The sequence below is a fragment of the Salvelinus fontinalis genome, chromosome 26 (genome assembly GCF_029448725.1).
Source record: "Salvelinus fontinalis isolate EN_2023a chromosome 26, ASM2944872v1, whole genome shotgun sequence".
Taxonomy (NCBI): domain Eukaryota; kingdom Metazoa; phylum Chordata; class Actinopteri; order Salmoniformes; family Salmonidae; genus Salvelinus; species Salvelinus fontinalis.
In genome coordinates this window covers 8,521,736-8,542,249 of record NC_074690.1, presented here as the reverse complement: position 1 = coordinate 8,542,249, position 20,514 = coordinate 8,521,736, and the positions used below count along the sequence as shown (strand labels likewise).

The window sequence follows — 20,514 nt, the reverse complement described above, 5'->3', positions numbered from 1 at the left end:
GAGACAGGACAGACAGACAGACAACATATTAATGTGTTGGGAGGAGACAGGACAGACAGACAGACAACATATTAATGTGTTGGGAGGAGACAGGACAGACAGACAACATATTAATGTGTTGGGAGGAGACAGGACAGACAGACAGACAACATATTAATGTGTTGGGAGGAGACAGGACAGACAGACAACAACATATTAATGTGTTGGGAGGAGACAGGACAGACAGACAACAACATATTAATGTGTTGGGAGGAGACAGGACAGACAGACAACATATTAATGTGTTGGGAGGAGACAGGACAGACAGACAACATATTAATGTGTTGGCAGGAGACAGGACAGACAGACAACAACATATTAATGTGTTGGGAGGAGACAGGACAGACAGACAACATATTAATGTGTTGGGAGGAGACAGGACAGACAGACAACAACATATTAATGTGTTGGGAGGAGACAGGACAGACAGACAGACAACATATTAACGTGTTGGGAGGAGACAGGACAGACAGACAACATATTAATGTGTTGGGAGGAGACAGGACAGACAGACAGACAACATATTAATGTGTTGGGAGGAGACAGGACAGACAGACAACAACATATTAATGTGTTGGGAGGAGACAGGACAGACAGACAACATATTAATGTGTTGGGAGGAGACAGGACAGACAGACAGACAACATATTAATGTGTTGGGAGGAGACAGGACAGACAGACAACAACATATTAATGTGTTGGGAGGAGACAGGACAGACAGACAGACAACATATTAACGTGTTGGGAGGAGACAGGACAGACAGACAACATATTAATGTGTTGGGAGGAGACAGGACAGACAGACAGACAACATATTAATGTGTTGGGAGGAGACAGGACAGACAGACAGACAACATATTAATGTGTTGGGAGGAGACAGGACAGACAGACAGACAACATATTAATGTGTTGGGAGGAGACAGGACAGACAGACAGACAACATATTAATGTGTTGGGAGGAGACAGGACAGACAGACAACATATTAATGTGTTGGGAGGAGACAGGACAGACAGACAACATATTAATGTGTTGGGAGGAGACAGGACAGACAGACAGACAACATATTAACGTGTTGGGAGGAGACAGGACAGACAGACAGACAACATATTAATGTGTTGGGAGGAGACAGGACAGACAGACAACATATTAATGTGTTGGGAGGAGACAGGACAGACAGACAGACAACATATTAATGTGTTGGGAGGAGACAGGACAGACAGACAGACAACATATTAATGTGTTGGGAGGAGACAGGACAGACAGACAACATATTAATGTGTTGGGAGGAGACAGGACAGACAGACAGACAACATATTAATGTGTTGGGAGGAGACAGGACAGACAGACAACATATTAATGTGTTGGGAGGAGACAGGACAGACAGACAACATATTAATGTGTTGGGAGGAGACAGGACAGACAGACAACATATTAATGTGTTGGGAGGAGACAGGACAGACAGACAGACAACATATTAATGTGTTGGGAGGAGACAGGACAGACAGACAACATATTAATGTGTTGGGAGGAGACAGGACAGACAGACAACATATTAATGTGTTGGGAGGAGACAGGACAGACAGACAGACAACATATTAATGTGTTGGGAGGAGACAGGACAGACAGACAGACAACATATTAATGTGTTGGGAGGAGACAGGACAGACAGACAGACAACATATTAATGTGTTGGGAGGAGACAGGACAGACAGACAGACAACATATTAATGTGTTGGGAGGAGACAGGACAGACAGACAACATATTAATGTGTTGGGAGGAGACAGGACAGACAGACAACAACATATTAATGTGTTGGGAGGAGACAGGACAGACAGACAACATATTAATGTGTTGGGAGGAGACAGGACAGACAGACAGACAACATATTAATGTGTTGGGAGGAGACAGGACAGACAGACAACAACATATTAATGTGTTGGGAGGAGACAGGACAGACAGACAACATATTAATGTGTTGGGAGGAGACAGGACAGACAGACAGACAACATATTAATGTGTTGGGAGGAGACAGGACAGACAGACAACATATTAATGTGTTGGGAGGAGACAGGACAGACAGACAACATATTAATGTGTTGGGAGGAGACAGGACAGACAGACAACAACATATTAATGTGTTGGGAGGAGACAGGACAGACAGACAACATATTAATGTGTTGGGAGGAGACAGGACAGACAGACAGACAACATATTAATGTGTTGGGAGGAGACAGGACAGACAGACAACATATTAATGTGTTGGGAGGAGACAGGACAGACAGACAACATATTAATGTGTTGGGAGGAGACAGGACAGACAGACAACAACATATTAATGTGTTGGGAGGAGACAGGACAGACAGACAACATATTAATGTGTTGGGAGGAGACAGGACAGACAGACAGACAACATATTAATGTGTTGGGAGGAGACAGGACAGACAGACAACAACATATTAATGTGTTGGGAGGAGACAGGACAGACAGACAGACAACATATTAATGTGTTGGGAGGAGACAGGACAGACAGACAGACAACATATTAATGTGTTGGGAGGAGACAGGACAGACAGACAACAACATATTAATGTGTTGGGAGGAGACAGGACAGACAGACAACATATTAATGTGTTGGGAGGAGACAGGACAGACAGACAACATATTAATGTGTTGGGAGGAGACAGGACAGACAGACAACAACATATTAATGTGTTGGGAGGAGACAGGACAGACAGACAACATGTGTATGTCTTTAAGACTAGTTTCTTTCTCTTAGTAGGCTCTGTTTAGTATACTGCACTGTGTGTTACCTTCAGTACTGCTACAACTGCAGTAGGAGAGCTCAGTCCCACCATGCTGGAGGTACGTCTGTACATCCTGGGACAAACACATCAACACAAACCCTGAGTGTCTGCCTTTTAATGGGTGTGTGTGTGTGTGTGTGTGTGTGTCTTTGTGTGTATGTGTGTGTGTGTGTGTGTGTGTGTGTGTGTGTGTGTGTGTGTGTGTGTGTGTGTGTGTGTGTGTGTGTGTGTGTGTGTGTGTGTGTGTGTGTGTGTGTGTGTGTGTGTGTGTGTGTGTGTGTGTGTGTGTGTGTGTGTGTGTGTTCTCCTGAGGGATGGTTCTTATCCAGTCTCGTCAGGCTTTGATGAATGGACACACACTGATATAGAGCTGAGAGCTCGGTACACCCTGAGACAGTCTGAGAGCTCGGTACACCCTGAGACAGTCTGAGAGCTCGGTACACCCTGAGACCGTCTGAGAGCTCGGTACACCCTGAGACAGTCTGAGAGCTCGGTACACCCTGAGACAGTCTGAGAGCTCGGTACACCCTGAGACAGTCTGAGAGCTCGGTACACCCTGAGACCGTCTGAGAGCTCGGTACACCTTGAGACAGTCTGAGAGCTCGGTACACCCTGAGACAGTCTGAGAGCTCGGTACACCCTGAGACAGTCTGAGAGCTCGGTACACCCTGAGACAGTCTGAGAGCTCGGTACACCCTGAGACAGTCTGAGAGCTCGGTACACCCTGAGACAGTCTGAGAGCTCGGTACACCCTGAGACAATCTGAGAGCTCGGTACACCCTGAGACAGTCTGAGAGCTCGGTACACCCTGAGACAGTCTGAGAGCTCGGTACACCCTGAGACAGTCTGAGAGCTCGGTACACCCTGAGACAGTCTGAGAGCTCGGTACACCCTGAGACAGTCTGAGAGCTCGGTACACCCTGAGACAGTCTGAGAGCTCGGTACACCCTGAGACAGTCTGAGAGCTCGGTACACCCTGAGACAGTCTGAGAGCTCGGTACACCCTGAGACAGTCTGAGAGCTCGATACACCCTGAGACAGTCTGAACAGTGAACTGGTTGTTAGATTGGATTTAATAACTGCAGCAGTAGAGACACACCTCCCTTTTGACAAGAGCCCTATTCCCTACATAGTGCACTACTATAGACCAGACTCACCAGAGCGCTATGGTCTCTGGTCAAAAGGAGTGCACTATGTATGTGTGCACTATGTGCACCAGCAGCATACCACCCTGCATTCCACTGCAGGCTTGCTTCTGAAGCTAAGCAGGGTTGGTCCTGGTCAGTCCCTGGATGGGAGACCAGATGCTGCTGGAAGTGGTGTTGGAGGGCCAGTAGGAGGCACCCTTTCCTCTGGTCTAAACAATAACCCAGGGCAGTGATTGGGGACACTTCCCTGTGTAAGGTGTCGTCTTTCGGATGGGACGTTAAACGGGTGTCCTGACTCTCTGAGGTCATTAAAGATCCCATGGCACTTATCGTAAGAGTAGGGGTGTTAACCCCGGTGTCCTGGCTAAATTCCCAATCTGGCCCTCAAACCATCATGGTCACCTAATAATCCCCAGTTTACAATTGGCTCATTCATCCCCCTCCTCTCCCCTGTAACTATTCCCCAGGTCGTTGCTGCAAATGAGAACGTGTTCTCAGTCAACTTACCTGGTAAAATAACGGTAAAATAAAAAAATAAAAAAAATAAATAAATGTAGGGAATAGGGTGCCATTTGTGATGTTAGAGGGTCTGGTGAGGTCTGCTTTATAAAATCACTACAGAGAAGCTAGAGCTGTACACAAGTGTGTAATTTCTCCTCACTGTGTGCATGTGTGTGTACGTGTGAGTGAGTTTACCTCTCTACGAAGATACCAGCCTGCACAGCGTGTACGATGCTCCTGAAGCGTGGTTTCTCCTCGGTTTGCCGCAGCATCAAACCCATCTGACGTGTGAATGTAGAGGCCAACCAATCACGCACCTCTGAAGGCACATACTCTGATTGGATATCGCTGAGCTCATCCTCTGTATCGACCAATTTCCTGGGGGGAGAGAGGGAGGAAGGTGAAAGGTGGTTGGACCTTTTTTATTTAACTTTTACTACAGTCAGATGATATGGAGACAGATCAATCTAGAAGGTTTCAGTCAGATGATATGGAGACAGATCAATCTAGAAGGTTTCAGTCAGATGATATGGAGACAGATCAATCTAGAAGGTTTCAGTCAGATGATATGGAGACAGATCAATCTAGAGGGTTTCAGTCAGATGATATGGAGACAGATCAATCTAGAAGGTTTCAGTCAGATGATATGGAGACAGATCAATCTAGAGGGTTTCAGTCAGATGATATGGAGACAGATCAATCTAGAGGGTTTCAGTCAGATGATATGGAGACAGATCAATCTAGAAGGTTTCAGTCAGATGATATGGAGACAGATCAATCTAGAGGGTTTCAGTCAGATGATATGGAGACAGATCAATCTAGAAGGTTTCAGTCAGATGATATGGAGACAGATCAATCTAGAGGGCTTCAGTCAGATCATATGGAGACAGATCAATCTAGAGGGTTTCAGTCAGATCATATGGAGACAGATCAATCTAGAGGGTTTCAGTCAGATCATATGGAGACAGATCAATCTAGAGGGTTTCAGTCAGTCAGATGATATGGAGACAGATCAATCTAGAGGGTTTCAGTCAGTCAGATGATATGGAGACAGATCAATCTAGAGGGTTTCAGTCAGTCAGGCATATATGGTGAAAGTTCCATCTCTGGGTTTCAGTCAGTCAGATATGACAAAAAAAGCAGAGATGTGCTTTGGGAACATCCTCATATTGTATCCAAGTTGCTATTTCCAAAGCACATCTCTGCTTTTTGTGTAGCCTAGTGGTTAGAGGCAGGTAGCCTAGTGGTTAGAGACAGGTAGCCTAGTGGTTAGAGACAGGTAGCCTAGTGGTTAGAGACAGGTAGCCTAGTGGTTAGAGACAGGTAGCCTAGTGGTTAGAGGCAGGTAGCCTAGTGGTTAGAGGCAGGTAGCCTAGTGGTTAGAGACAGGTAGTCTAGTGGTTAGAGGCAGGTAGCCTAGTGGTTAGAGACAGGTAGCCTAGTGGTTAGAGGCAGGTAGCCTAGTGGTTAGAGGCAGGTAGCCTAGTGGTTAGAGGCAGGTGGCCTAGTGGTTAGAGGCAGGTAGCCTAGTGGTTAGAGGCAGGTAGCCTAGTGGTTAGAGGCAGGTAGCCTAGTGGTTAGAGACAGGTAGCCTAGTGGTTAGAGGCAGGTAGCCTTGTGGTTAGAGACAGGTAGCCTAGTGGTTAGAGACAGGTAGCCTAGTGGTTAGAGACAGGTAGCCTAGTGGTTAGAGACAGGTAGCCTAGTGGTTAGAGGCAGGTAGCCTTGTGGTTAGAGACAGGTAGCCTAGTGGTTAGAGACAGGTAGCCTAGTGGTTAGAGACAGGTAGCCTTGTGGTTAGAGACAGGTAGCCTAGTGGTTAGAGACAGGTAGCCTAGTGGTTAGAGACAGGTAGCCTAAGGTTAGAGCGTTGGGCCAGCAACCAGAAGGTTGCAAGATCGAATCCCTGATATGTACAGTGTGTACCTGGTCTCCTCTATATAAACTGACTCCAGAACAGTGTGTACCTGGTCTCCTCTATATAAACTGACTCCAGAACAGTGTGTGTAGTAGTGTGTACCTGGTCTCCTCTATATAAACTGACTCCAGAACAGTGTGTATAGTAGTGTGTACCTGGTCTCCTCTATATAAACTGACTCCAGAACAGTGTGTACCTGGTCTCCTCTATATAAACTGACTCCAGAACAGTGTGTGTAGTAGTGTGTACCTGGTCTCCTCTATATAAACTGACTCCAGAACAGTGTGTATAGTAGTGTGTACCTGGTCTCCTCTATATAAACTGACTCCAGAACAGTGTGTACCTGGTCTCCTCTATATAAACTGACTCCAGAACAGTGTGTACCTGGTCTCCTCTATATAAACTGACTCCAGAACAGTGTGTCCCTGGTCTCCTCTATATAAACTGACTCCAGAACAGTGTGTACCTGGTCTCCTCTATATAAACTGACTCCAGAACAGTGTGTGTAGTAGTGTGTACCTGGTCTCCTCTATATAAACTGACTCCAGAACAGTGTGTACCTGGTCTCCTCTATATAAACTGACTCCAGAACAGTGTGTACCTGGTCTCCTCTATATAAACTGACTCCAGAACAGTGTGTACCTGGTCTCCTCTATATAAACTGACTCCAGAACAGTGTGTACCTGGTCTCCTCTATATAAACTGACTCCAGAACAGTGTGTGTAGCAGTGTGTCCCTGGTCTCCTCTATATAAACTGACTCCAGAACAGTGTGTCCCTGGTCTCCTCTGTATAAACTGACTCCAGAACAGTGTGTACCTGGTCTCCTCTATATAAACTGACTCCAGAACAGTGTGTACCTGGTCTCCTCTATATAAACTGACTCCAGAACAGTGTGTACCTGGTCTCCTCTATATAAACTGACTCCAGAACAGTGTGTGTAGCAGTGTGTCCCTGGTCTCCTCTGTATAAACTGACTCCAGAACAGTGTGTACCTGGTCTCCTCTATATAAACTGACTCCAGAACAGTGTGTCCCTGGTCTCCTCTATATAAACTGACTCCAGAACAGTGTGTACCTGGTCTCCTCTATATAAACTGACTCCAGAACAGTGTGTGTAGTAGTGTGTACCTGGTCTCCTCTATATAAACTGACTCCAGAACAGTGTGTACCTGGTCTCCTCTATATAAACTGACTCCAGAACAGTGTGTACCTGGTCTCCTCTATATAAACTGACTCCAGAACAGTGTGTACCTGGTCTCCTCTATATAAACTGACTCCAGAACAGTGTGTGTAGTAGTGTGTACCTGGTCTTCTCTATATAAACTGACTCCAGAACAGTGTGTGCCTGGTCTCCTCTATATAAACTGACTCCAGAACAGTGTGTCCCTGGTCTCCTCTATATAAACTGACTCCAGAACAGTGTGTGTAGTAGTGTGTACCTGGTCTCCTCTATATAAACTGACTCCAGAACAGTGTGTACCTGGTCTCCTCTATATAAACTGACTCCAGAACAGTGTGTACCTGGTCTCCTCTATATAAACTGACTCCAGAACAGTGTGTACCTGGTCTCCTCTATATAAACTGACTCCAGAACAGTGTGTGTAGTAGTGTGTACCTGGTCTCCTCTATATAAACTGACTCCAGAACAGTGTGTACCTGGTCTCCTCTGTATAAACTGACTCCAGAACAGTGTGTACCTGGTCTTCTCTATATACACTGACTCCAGAACAGTGGCAGCATACTCCAGGTTCTTCTTGAGGTCCACCAGAGACACCTCTCCTCTCTCCAGCTGTTTCAGCAGACATCTCAATCTACAGGAGGACAGAGAAACAACAAATATTATGACTCAATCAAACTGCAGGAGGACAGAAACACAACATAAATATTATGACAGTCAAACTGCAGGAGGACAGAGAAACAACATGATCGTTAAAACCTACAGGGTGGCATCAATCCAGGACCAGGGTTAAACTTAAAACCAGACCTGACAGCAGTCTTCTCTGTAGTCTATATAACACCAGACATGACAGCAGTCTTCTCTGTAGTCTATATAACACCAGACATGACAGCAGTCTTCTCTGTAGTCTATATAACACCAGACCTATTAGCAGTCTTCTCTGTAGTCTATATAACACCAGACCTGTTAGCAGTCTTCTCTGTAGTCTATATAACACCAGACCTATTAGCAGTCTTCTCTGTAGTCTATATGACACCAGACCTGACAGCAGTCTTCTCTGTAGTCTATATAACACCAGACCTATTAGCAGTCTTCTCTGTAGTCTATATAACACCAGACCTGTTAGCAGTCTTCTCTGTAGTCTATATAACACCAGACCTATTAGCAGTCTTCTCTGTAGTCTATATAACACCAGACCTGACAGCAGTCTTCTCTGTAGTCTATATAACACCAGACCTGACAGCAGTCTTCTCTGTAGTCTATATAATACCAGACCTGACAGCAGTCTTCTCTGTAGTCTATATAACACCAGACCTGACAGCAGTCTTCTCTGTAGTCTATATAACACCAGACCTGATAGCAGTCTTCTCTGTAGTCTATATAACACCAGACCTGACAGCAGTCTTCTCTGTAGTCTATATAACACCAGACCTGATAGCAGTCTTCTCTGTAGTCTATATAACACCAGACCTGATAGCTTATAGGCTGACCTGACAGCAGTCTTCTCTATAGTCTATATAACACCAGACCTATTAGCAGTCTTCTCTGTAGTCTATATAACACCAGACATGACAGCAGTCTTCTCTGTAGTCTATATAAAACCAGACCTGACAGCAGTCTTCTCTGTAGTCTATATAACACCAGACCTGACAGCAGTCTTCTCTGTAGTCTATATAAAACCAGACCTGACAGCAGTCTTCTCTGTAGTCTATATAACACCAGACCTGACAGCAGTCTTCTCTGTAGTCTATATAACACCAGACCTGATAGCAGTCTTCTCTGTAGTCTATATAACACCAGACCTGATAGCTTATAGGCTGACCTGACAGCAGTCTTCTCTATAGTCTATATAACACCAGACCTATTAGCAGTCTTCTCTGTGGTCTATATAACACCAGACCTGACAGCAGTCTTCTCTGTAGTCTATATAACACCAGACCTGTTAGCAGTCTTCTCTGTAGTCTATATAACACCAGACCTAACAGCAGTCTTCTCTGTAGTCTATATAACACCAGACCTGACAGCAGTCTTCTCTGTAGTCTATATAACACCAGACATGACAGCAGTCTTCTCTGTAGTCTATATAACACCAGACATGACAGCAGTCTTCTCTGTAGTCTATATAACACCAGACCTGATAGCTTATAGGCTGACCTGACAGCAGTCTTCTCTATAGTCTATATAACACCAGACCTATTAGCAGTCTTCTCTGTGGTCTATATAACACCAGACCTGACAGCAGTCTTCTCTGTAGTCTATATAACACCAGACCTGTTAGCAGTCTTCTCTGTAGTCTATATAACACCAGACCTATTAGCAGTCTTCTCTGTAGTCTATATAACACCAGACCTGACAGCAGTCTTCTCTGTAGTCTATATAATACCAGACCTGACAGCAGTCTTCTCTGTAGTCTATATAACACCAGACCTGACAGCAGTCTTCTCTGTAGTCTATATAACACCAGACCTGATAGCTTATAGGCTGACCTGATAGCAGTCTTCTCTGTGACGTCTGGCCCGTTAGAAGCAGGAAGTTCATCAGCCAGGACCTCCTCGGGGCTACGAGGGTCAAATAGAATCTTCGTCTCTCCGTCTCTCACGCCAATCCCTGCCGCCGGGGCCGACCACATTGCACTCTGGGACTTGGAACCTGTTGGGTTTAGGTGACACTGTCAGATTCAACAATGTGGTACATGATAGGTAGGTAACCAAGATTTAGGTAAATCTGCTGTTATGTTTTTGTGTCTTTAGTTTTATTTGTATCTCCAAAACGCGTAAAAGTTGGTGGCCTCTAAGGCAGGCGGATGTTAGAGGGCCTTTTTACCGATGAATGGGTTTGACTCATATGATTGTGTTTTGCTTTTTGTGGTTTGTGATTACATTTCATGTATTGCGTAATTTATGTGTATTAATAACACTGATTATACAAAACACTATGAACACCTTCCTAATATTTAGTTGCACCCACTTTTGCCTTCAGAACAGCCTCAGTTAGTTGGGCACGGTCTCAAGGTGATGAAAGCGATCTATAAGGATACTGGCCCGTGTGTTGACTCCAATGCTTCCTACAGTTGTGTCAAGTTGGCTGGTAGTGGGATTTCTACTCCAAATAGCTCGTTCCATCTCATTCCACAGATGCTCAAATGGATTGAGATCTGGTGACTGGGTTTAGTCTGTCTAATGACAGACCTGATGTTTCCATTAAAACCTGTCTGTCCTCCTGTCTCTCATGTGGTTTAGTCTGTCTAATAACAGACCTGATGTTTCCATTAAAACCTGTCTGTCCTCCTGTCTCTCATGTGGTTTAGTCTGTCTAATAACAGACCTGATGTTTCCATTAAAACCTGTCTGTCCTCCTGTCTCTCATGTGGTTTAGTCTGTCTAATAACAGACCTGATGTTTCCATTAAAACCTGTCTGTCCTCCTGTCTCTCATGTGGTTATAACCTGTCTGTCCTCCTGTCTCTCTCATGTGGTTAAAACCTGTCTGTCCTCCTGTCTCTCATGTGGTTTAGTCTGTCTAATAACAGACCTGATGTTTCCATTAAAACCTGTCTGTCCTCCTGTCTCTCATGTGGTTTAGTCTGTCTAATAACAGACCTGATGTTTCCATTAAAACCTGTCTGTCCTCCTGTCTCTCTCATGTGGTTTAGTCTGTCTAATAACAGACCTGATGTTTCCATTAAAACCTGTCTGTCCTCCTGTCTCTCATGTGGTTTAGTCTGTCTAATAACAGACCTGATGTTTCCATTAAAACCTGTCTGTCCTCCTGTCTCTCATGTGGTTAAAACCTGTCTGTCCTCCTGTCTCTCATGTGGTTTAGTCTGTCTAATAACAGACCTGATGTTTCCATTAAAACCTGTCTTTCCTCCTGTCTCTCTCATGTGGTTAAAACCTGTCTTTCCTCCTGTCTCTCATGTGGTTAAAACCTGTCTTTCCTCCTGTCTCTCATGTGGTTAAAACCTGTCTGTCCTCCTGTCTCTCATGTGGTTTAGTCTGTCTAATAACAGACCTGATGTTTCCATTAAAACCTGTCTGTCCTCCTGTCTCTCATGTGGTTTAGTCTGTCTAATAACAGACCTGATGTTGCCATTAAAACCTGTCTGTCCTCCTGTCTCACATGTGGTTAAAACCTGTCTGTCCTCCTGTCTCTCATGTGGTTTAGTCTGTCTAATAACAGACCTGATGTTTCCATTAAAACCTGTCTGTCCTCCTGTCTCTCATGTGGTTTAGTCTGTCTAATAACAGACCTGATGTTGCCATTAAAACCTGTCTGTCCTCCTGTCTCACATGTGGTTAAAACCTGTCTTTCCTCCTGTCTCTCATGTGGTTAAAACCTGTCTGTCCTCCTGTCTCTCATGTGGTTTAGTCTGTCTAATAACAGACCTGATGTTTCCATTAAAACCTGTCTGTCCTCCTGTCTCTCATGTGGTTATAACCTGTCTGTCCTCCTGTCTCTCTCATGTGGTTAAAACCTGTCTGTCCTCCTGTCTCTCATGTGGTTTAGTCTGTCTAATAACAGACCTGATGTTTCCATTAAAACCTGTCTGTCCTCCTGTCTCTCATGTGGTTTAGTCTGTCTAATAACAGACCTGATGTTTCCATTAAAACCTGTCTGTCCTCCTGTCTCTCTCATGTGGTTTAGTCTGTCTAATAACAGACCTGATGTTTCCATTAAAACCTGTCTGTCCTCCTGTCTCTCATGTGGTTTAGTCTGTCTAATAACAGACCTGATGTTTCCATTAAAACCTGTCTGTCCTCCTGTCTCTCATGTGGTTAAAACCTGTCTGTCCTCCTGTCTCTCATGTGGTTTAGTCTGTCTAATAACAGACCTGATGTTTCCATTAAAACCTGTCTTTCCTCCTGTCTCTCTCATGTGGTTAAAACCTGTCTTTCCTCCTGTCTCTCATGTGGTTAAAACCTGTCTTTCCTCCTGTCTCTCATGTGGTTAAAACCTGTCTGTCCTCCTGTCTCTCATGTGGTTTAGTCTGTCTAATAACAGACCTGATGTTTCCATTAAAACCTGTCTGTCCTCCTGTCTCTCATGTGGTTTAGTCTGTCTAATAACAGACCTGATGTTGCCATTAAAACCTGTCTGTCCTCCTGTCTCACATGTGGTTAAAACCTGTCTGTCCTCCTGTCTCTCATGTGGTTTAGTCTGTCTAATAACAGACCTGATGTTTCCATTAAAACCTGTCTGTCCTCCTGTCTCTCATGTGGTTTAGTCTGTCTAATAACAGACCTGATGTTGCCATTAAAACCTGTCTGTCCTCCTGTCTCACATGTGGTTAAAACCTGTCTTTCCTCCTGTCTCTCATGTGGTTAAAACCTGTCTGTCCTCCTGTCTCTCATGTGGTTTAGTCTGTCTAATAACAGACCTGATGTTTCCATTAAAACCTGTCTGTCCTCCTGTCTCTCTCATGTGGTTTAGTCTGTCTAATAACAGACCTGATGTTTCCATTAAAACCTGTCTGTCCTCCTGTCTCTCTCATGTGGTTTAGTCTGTCTAATAACAGACCTGATGTTTCCATTAAAACCTGTCTTTCCTCCTGTCTCTCATGTGGTTAAAACCTGTCTGTCCTCCTGTCTCTCTCATGTGGTTAAAACCTGTCTTTCCTCCTGTCTCTCATGTGGTTAAAACCTGTCTGTCCTCCTGTCTCTCTCATGTGGTTAAAACCTGTCTGTCCTCCTGTCTCTCATGTGGTTTAGTCTGTCTAATAACAGACCTGATGTTTCCATTAAAACCTGTCTGTCCTCCTGTCTCTCATGTGGTTATAACCTGTCTGTCCTCCTGTCTCTCATGTGGTTTAGTCTGTCTAATGACAGACCTGATGTTTCCATTAAAACCTGTCTGTCCTCCTGTCTCTCATGTGGTTTAGTCTGTCTAATAACAGACCTGATGTTTCCATTAAAACCTGTCTGTCCTCCTGTCTCTCATGTGGTTTAGTCTGTCTAATAACAGACCTGATGTTTCCATTAAAACCTGTCTTTCCTCCTGTCTCTCATGTGGTTAAAACCTGTCTGTCCTCCTGTCTCTCATGTGGTTAAAACCTGTCTGTCCTCCTGTCTCTCTCATGTGGTTAAAACCTGTCTTTCCTCCTGTCTCTCATGTGGTTTAGTCTGTCTAATACCAGACCTGATGTTTCCATTAAAACCTGTCTGTCCTCCTGTCTCTCTCATGTGGTTAAAACCTGTCTGTCCTCCTGTCTCTCATGTGGTTTAGTCTGTCCAATAACAGACCTGATGTGTCCATTAAAACCTGTCTGTCCTCCTGTCTCTCATGTGGTTATAACCTGTCTGTCCTCCTGTCTCTCATGTGGTTAAAACCTGTCTGTCCTCCTGTCTCTCATGTGGTTTAGTCTGTCTAATAACAGACCTGATGTTTCCATTAAAACCTGTCTGTCCTCCTGTCTCTCATGTGGTTTAGTCTGTCTAATAACAGACCTGATGTTTCCATTAAAACCTGTCTGTCCTCCTGTCTCTCATGTGGTTTAGTCTGTCTAATAACAGACCTGATGTTTCCATTAAAACCTGTCTGTCCTCCTGTCTCTCATGTGGTTTAGTCTGTCTAATAACAGACCTGATGTTTCCATTAAAACCTGTCTGTCCTCCTGTCTCTCATGTGGTTAAAACCTGTCTGTCCTCCTGTCTCTCATGTGGTTTAGTCTGTCTAATAACAGACCTGATGTGTCCATTAAAAACTGTCTGTCCTCCTGTCTCTCTCATGTGGTTTAGTCTGTCTAATAACAGACCTGATGTTTCCATTAAAACCTGTCTTTCCTCCTGTCTCTCTCATGTGGTTTAGTCTGTCTAATAACAGACCTGATGTGTCCATTAAAAACTGTCTGTCCTCCTGTCTCTCTCATGTGGTTAAAACCTGTCTGTCCTCCTGTCTCTCTCATGTGGTTTAGTCTGTCTAATAACAGACCTGATGTTTCCATTAAAACCTGTCTTTCCTCCTGTCTCTCTCATGTGGTTTAGTCTGTCTAATAACAGACCTGATGTTTCCATTAAAACCTGTCTGTCCTCCTGTCTCTCATGTGGTTTAGTCTGTCTAATAACAGACCTGATGTTTCCATTAAAACCTGTCTGTCCTCCTGTCTCTCATGTGGTTTAGTCTGTCTAATAACAGACCTGATGTTGCCATTAAAACCTGTCTGTCCTCCTGTCTCTCATGTGGTTAAAACCTGTCTGTCCTCCTGTCTCTCATGTGGTTTAGTCTGTCTAATAACAGACCTGATGTTTCCATTAAAACCTGTCTGTCCTCCTGTCTCTCTCATGTGGTTTAGTCTGTCTAATAACAGACCTGATGTGTCCATTAAAACCTGTCTGTCCTCCTGTCTCTCATGTGGTTTAGTCTGTCTAATAACAGACCTGATGTTTCCATTAAAACCTGTCTGTCCTCCTGTCTCTCTCATGTGGTTTAGTCTGTCTAATAACAGACCTGATGTTTCCATTAAAACCTGTCTGTCCTCCTGTCTCTCATGTGGTTATAACCTGTCTGTCCTCCTGTCTCTCATGTGGTTAAGGCTGGGCTCCTGTCTCTCATGTGGTTAAAACCTGTCTTTCCTCCTGTCTCTCATGTGGTTAAGGCTGGGCTCCTGTCTCTCATGTGGTTAAGGCTGGGCTCCTGTCTCTCATGTGGTTAAGGCTGGGCTCCTGTCTCTCATGTGGTTAAGGCTGGGCTCCTGTCTCTCATGTGGTTAAGGCTGGGCTCCTGTCTCTCATGTGGTTAAGGCTGGGCTCCTGTCTCTCATGTGGTTAAGGCTGGGCTCCTGTCTCTCATGTGGTTAAGGCTGGGCTCCTGTCTCTCATGTGGTTAAGGCTGGGCTCCTGTCTCTCATGTGGTTAAGGCTGGGCTCCTGTCTCTCATGTGGTTAAGGCTGGGCTCCTGTCTCTCATGTGGTTAAGGCTGGGCTCCTGTCTCTCATGTGGTTAACCTGTTGAGGATGGGGGCGCTGTTGAGACTATTTATGCTAATTGGGTAATTTTTGAAACGGCTTCCCACAAAATCCTTGATCGTACAATATGCATATTATTATTATTATTGGATAGAAAACAGTCTATAGTTTCTATAGGAGTTGAAATTTTGTCTCTAAGTGGAACAGAGCCCATTCTACAGCAATTTCCCTGACATGGAGTCAGATTTCAGAAAGCACTGTTATTGCTATGACTATACGGACACTTCTTACGTCTTCCCCTGGATGCCTTTACGTGATGACGATTCCAATGGGGTCGATTGCGCGTTCACAGGCACTACAAATGAAAAAACCCTGTAGCTAGCAAGTCTTTTCTTGGTGCGTAATGCGCGTGGAGGACACCGAGCCGCTCCTGTTCCAAGCGTTAGTTTAGCCTGTTATATTTCTCCGGTCATCTTTTCACTCGTTATAGGAGTTAAAAACATCATAAGGTAGTTAATTTAAAGCGTTTTATAGCAATTTATATCCGTTTAGTGCGATTTTGGGACATTTATTTTTGAAACGATGTGAATAGTCGGGCACGCTTTTCAGTTCATCCCGAACGCAGTTGGCATTTCCACATGGCAAGAGGACAGCTTTCCACCAAAAGACGATTACTCCCAAGAAAGGATCCTTTGCCCAAGATACTGATGGAAGAACAGCTCAAAGTAGGACATTTTTATTATGATAAATCGTGTTTCTGTCGAAACATTTTAGTGGCTTAGGACGCCATGTTTTTTGACGTAGCTTCGCTTGGCGCAAACTGTATTGAAAAGTAAGGATAAATTAAAAAATGTAATTCCGCAATTGTATTAAGAATTAAATTGTCTATCAATCCCTGTCCACCCTATATTTTTTAGTCACGTTTATGAGTATTTATGTATAAGAGTAGATCACTGTCTAAGTGGCGCAAGGACATTTTCTGACCAGCTGAGCTACATTTCACATTGTCTAACCATGATTTTGGTGGCTAAATATAAACGTTTTCGATCAAACTCTATATGGATTGTGTAATATGATGTTACAGGAGTGTCATCTGAAGAATTCTGAGAAGGTTAGTGAAAAAATTAATATATTTTTGGCGATGTTGACGTTATCGCTCACTTTGGCTAGAATCAATGCTGGGCTGCTATGTGCTATGTGCTATGCTAATATAACGATTTATTGTGTTTTCGCTGTAAGACACTTAGAAAATCTGAAATATTGTCTGTATTCACAGGATCTGTGTCTTTCGATTCGTGTATGCTGTGTATTTTTACGAAATGTTTGATGATTAGTAAGTAGGTAAACACGTTGCTCTAAGTAGTTTTTCTATTCCATTTGTGACGGTGGGTGCAATTGTAACCTATGCCATCTACCTGAAATATGCACTTTTTTCTAACAAAACCTATCCCATACCATAAATATGTTATCAGACTGTCATCTGATGAGTTTTTTTGTTGGTTAGGGGCTATAAATATCTTAGTTTAGCCGAATTGGTGATGGCTACTGGTGTTGGTGGACAAATAAAAGATGGTGGATTATGCTAATGTGTTTTTAGGTAATAGATGTACATCTTTACATATTGTGTCTTCCCTGTAAAACATTTTAAAAATCGGACATGTTGACTGGATTCACAAGATCTGTGTCTTTCATTAGCTGTATTGGACTTTAATGTGTGAAAGTTAAATATTTAAAAAATATATTTTTTTTGAATTTCGCGGCACTGGTTTTTCAGTGGGGGGGGGGGGGGGGGGGTGCCGCTAGCGGCACGCTGATCCTAGACAGGTTAAGGCTGGGCTAGAAAAGAAGCCAGCATACCTCCAGGAGAAGGATTGGCCTGCTACAGTTGTAATACGTTTGTATCCTACATTGTGTGACTTTGAACTTCGTGGCAGAATTTTTATGTTTGGAAAAATAACGTTCCCAATGTAAACGGCCCATTTCTCAGGCCCAGATGCTAGAATATGCATATAATTGACAGATTAGGATAGAAAACTCTCTAAAGTTTCCAAAACTGTCAAAATATTGTCTGTGAGTATAACAGAACTGATTTTGCAGGCGAAATCCTGAGGAAATCCAACCCGGAAGTGGCTCTTATTTTGAAAAATCCCTGTTCCATTTCCTGCCTATCCTCTATTTAAAGGGATATCAACCAGATTCCTTTTCAAATGGCTTCCACAGGTTGTGAACATGCTTTAGACATAGTTTCAAGCTTTTATTCTGAAAAATTAGCGAGATTTATCAGAACGCGTCAGTGGATGGCCAGGTGTCCTTTGATTAGTTCATGCGCGCGAAAGTTGTTGCTCGACATTTTCTTTCTCTCTAGTGTTGATAGTTTACCGTCCGGTTGAAATATGATCAATTAGTTATGTTAAAAACAACCTGAGGATTGATTATAAAAAATGTTTGACATGTTTCTACGAACTTTACGGATACTATTTGGAATTTTCGTCTTCCCTTCATGACCGCTCGAGCCTGTTGATTTCTGAACATAACGCACCAACCAAATGGAGGTTTTTGGATATAAAAATAATATTTATCGAACAAAAGAAACATTTATTGTGTAACTGGGAGTCTTGTGAGTGCAAACGTCCGAAGATCATCAAAGGTAAGATCATCAAAAGTAAGCGATTAATTGTATTGCTTTTCGGACTTTTGTGACCAATCTACATTGCTGCTAGCTGTTCGTAATGTTTTGTCTAGTGATCGATAAACTCAGAAACGCTTGGATTGCTTTCGCTGTAAAGCATATTTTAAAAATCTGACACGATAGTTGGATTAACAACAAGCTAAGCTGTGTTTTGGTATATTTCACTTGTGATTTCATGAAAATAAAAATAAAATGTTTTTTTTTTTTCAATTTGGCGCTCTGCAATTCAGCGGTTGTTTACGAAAATGATCCCGTTAAAGGGATCCGTGCGCCAAGAGGTTTTAACTGTGTTGTTGTATACAACATTAGAGTTACTGTGTCATGGTTCTCCTCCGAATGGACATGTGATGTGGAGGTTCAGGAGGTTCTGTGAATGTCCTCCCTCAGGTCAACGTTGTGAGTGGAGGTGAGACCCGAGGGAGAGTTGTGAGACTACAGGTGAGAGGTTCCCAGGAAGTTTGAGAGGAAACTCACTTGGTTGTCTCATCGACACGTAGTCATCGTTACAACACAACAGAGGGTATTTTAGGAGCCAAACAGGGACAACCCTCCCCCTCTCGGGGAGGGAGGTAGAGAGAGACAGAGGTATGCAGAAAGAGAAAGCGGGAGACTGAGGAGAACCAACCAACTGTATGGAAATGTGATCTCTGAAACACGGTGTATATTTCAGACCAGATACTGCCACATCAAACAGAGGCTTTGGTAGCTGTGTTTATTTCAGACCAGATACTGCCACATCAAACAGAGGCTTTGGTAGTTGGACAGACCACCATTGATATCCATCTTCAAAGGACTCTATCTGCCCATTCATGTCGTGGATGAATTCAATGAACATTATTCCACAGACAGACAAGCAACAGTATACAGGGTCTCTATGTCTATAGTATACAGGGAACAGTGCGGGGAGGCATCTGGTTTTCAGGGGAAATGGAAAAGGAGCATGTGACTGGAATGACGCTTTTGGACGTTAACAAGGCGACACTCCATCCTCCACGTCTACTGGTTAAACAGTGCAGAAGAAAACCCTCACACACAGTTTTCTTTCTTCTCAACAGAAGCAGATTGAAAGGAAAATCATTAGGTTAGGTCATCTCTTATTAGCAGACCAATGGACATGAGCGATCTGCTAGACTGAGATTCCAACAGGAGACATCTGTGAGACTGAGAGTCCAACTTAGAGATCTGCTAGACTGAGAGTCCAACATGGGACATCTGTGAGACTGAGAGTCCAACAGGAGACATCTGTGAGACTGAGAGTCCAACAGGAGACATCTGCTAGACTGAGAGTCCAACATGAGACATCTGCTAGACTGAGAGTCCAACAGGAGACATCTGTTAGACTGAGAGTCCAACAGGAGACATCTGTTAGACTGAGAGTCCAACATGAGACATCTGTGAGACTGAGAGTCCAACATGAGACATCTGTTAGACTGAGAGTCCAACATGAGACATCTGCTAGACTGAGAGTCCAACAGGAGACATCTGTGAGACTGAGAGTCCAACAGGAGACATCTGTGAGACTGAGAGTCCATCATGAGTTATCTGTTAGACTGAGAGTCCAACATGAGACATCTGTGAGACTGAGAGTCCAACATGAGACATCTGCTAGACTGAGAGTCCAACATGAGACATCTGTGAGACTGAGAGTCCATCATGAGTTATCTGTTAGACTGAGAGTCCAACATGAGACATCTGTGAGACTGAGAGTCCAACATGAGACATCTGCTAGACTGAGAGTCCAACATGAGACATCTGTTAGACTGAGAGTCAAACATGAGACATCTGTGAGACTGAGAGTCCAACATGAGACATCTGTGAGACTGAGAGTCCAACATGAGACATCTGTGAGACTGAGAGTCCAACATGAGACATCTGCTAGACTGAGAGTCCAACATGAGACATCTGTTAGACTGAGAGTCCAACAGGAGAGATCTGGGGTTAATATATCCAATACGGTTAGTATATCTGTTTGGTAGAGTTATCATCTGCTTCTATTCTACTTTATTCGAGTTATATTATATCTGTATCTATCAAGCGCATATAAATCGGCAGCAAGTTGAACTTTCTATCGTCTTTTTGAAGTGTGTCCTCGGTTTTAAATGCTCTCAGTGTCGTGTATTCATGGAAGCCAAAGGAAGCCAGGCTTCCCAAAATAACATAAAAACATTAAAAATAACATGTAAAATGATGTATCTGTCCTCTCTCTGTTTCATAATTTTCCTTCAAGCATCCGAAACCACGCCCCTCTGTCTCAGTATGTCATAAACCACGCCCCTCTGTCTCAGTATGTCAAAACCACGCCCATCTGCCTCAGTATGTCATAAACCACGCCCCCC

General features: G+C 43.8%; 1 protein-coding gene across 1 annotated transcript in view; it reads right to left on the bottom strand.

Annotated features, from left to right (window-relative positions):
- The window catches only part of LOC129824574 (dual specificity calcium/calmodulin-dependent 3',5'-cyclic nucleotide phosphodiesterase 1A-like), a 152,296-nt gene that overhangs the window by 121,654 nt on the left and 10,128 nt on the right, over positions 1-20,514 (bottom strand). Inside the window, exons 2-5 of the mRNA XM_055884265.1 lie at positions 10,077-10,239; positions 8,111-8,224; positions 4,690-4,872; positions 2,852-2,918 (exon numbers count right to left, since the gene is read on the bottom strand). Coding sequence (XP_055740240.1) covers positions 2,852-2,918; positions 4,690-4,872; positions 8,111-8,224; positions 10,077-10,239 — 527 coding nt within the window. The remainder of the gene's footprint in view (positions 1-2,851; positions 2,919-4,689; positions 4,873-8,110; positions 8,225-10,076; positions 10,240-20,514) is intronic.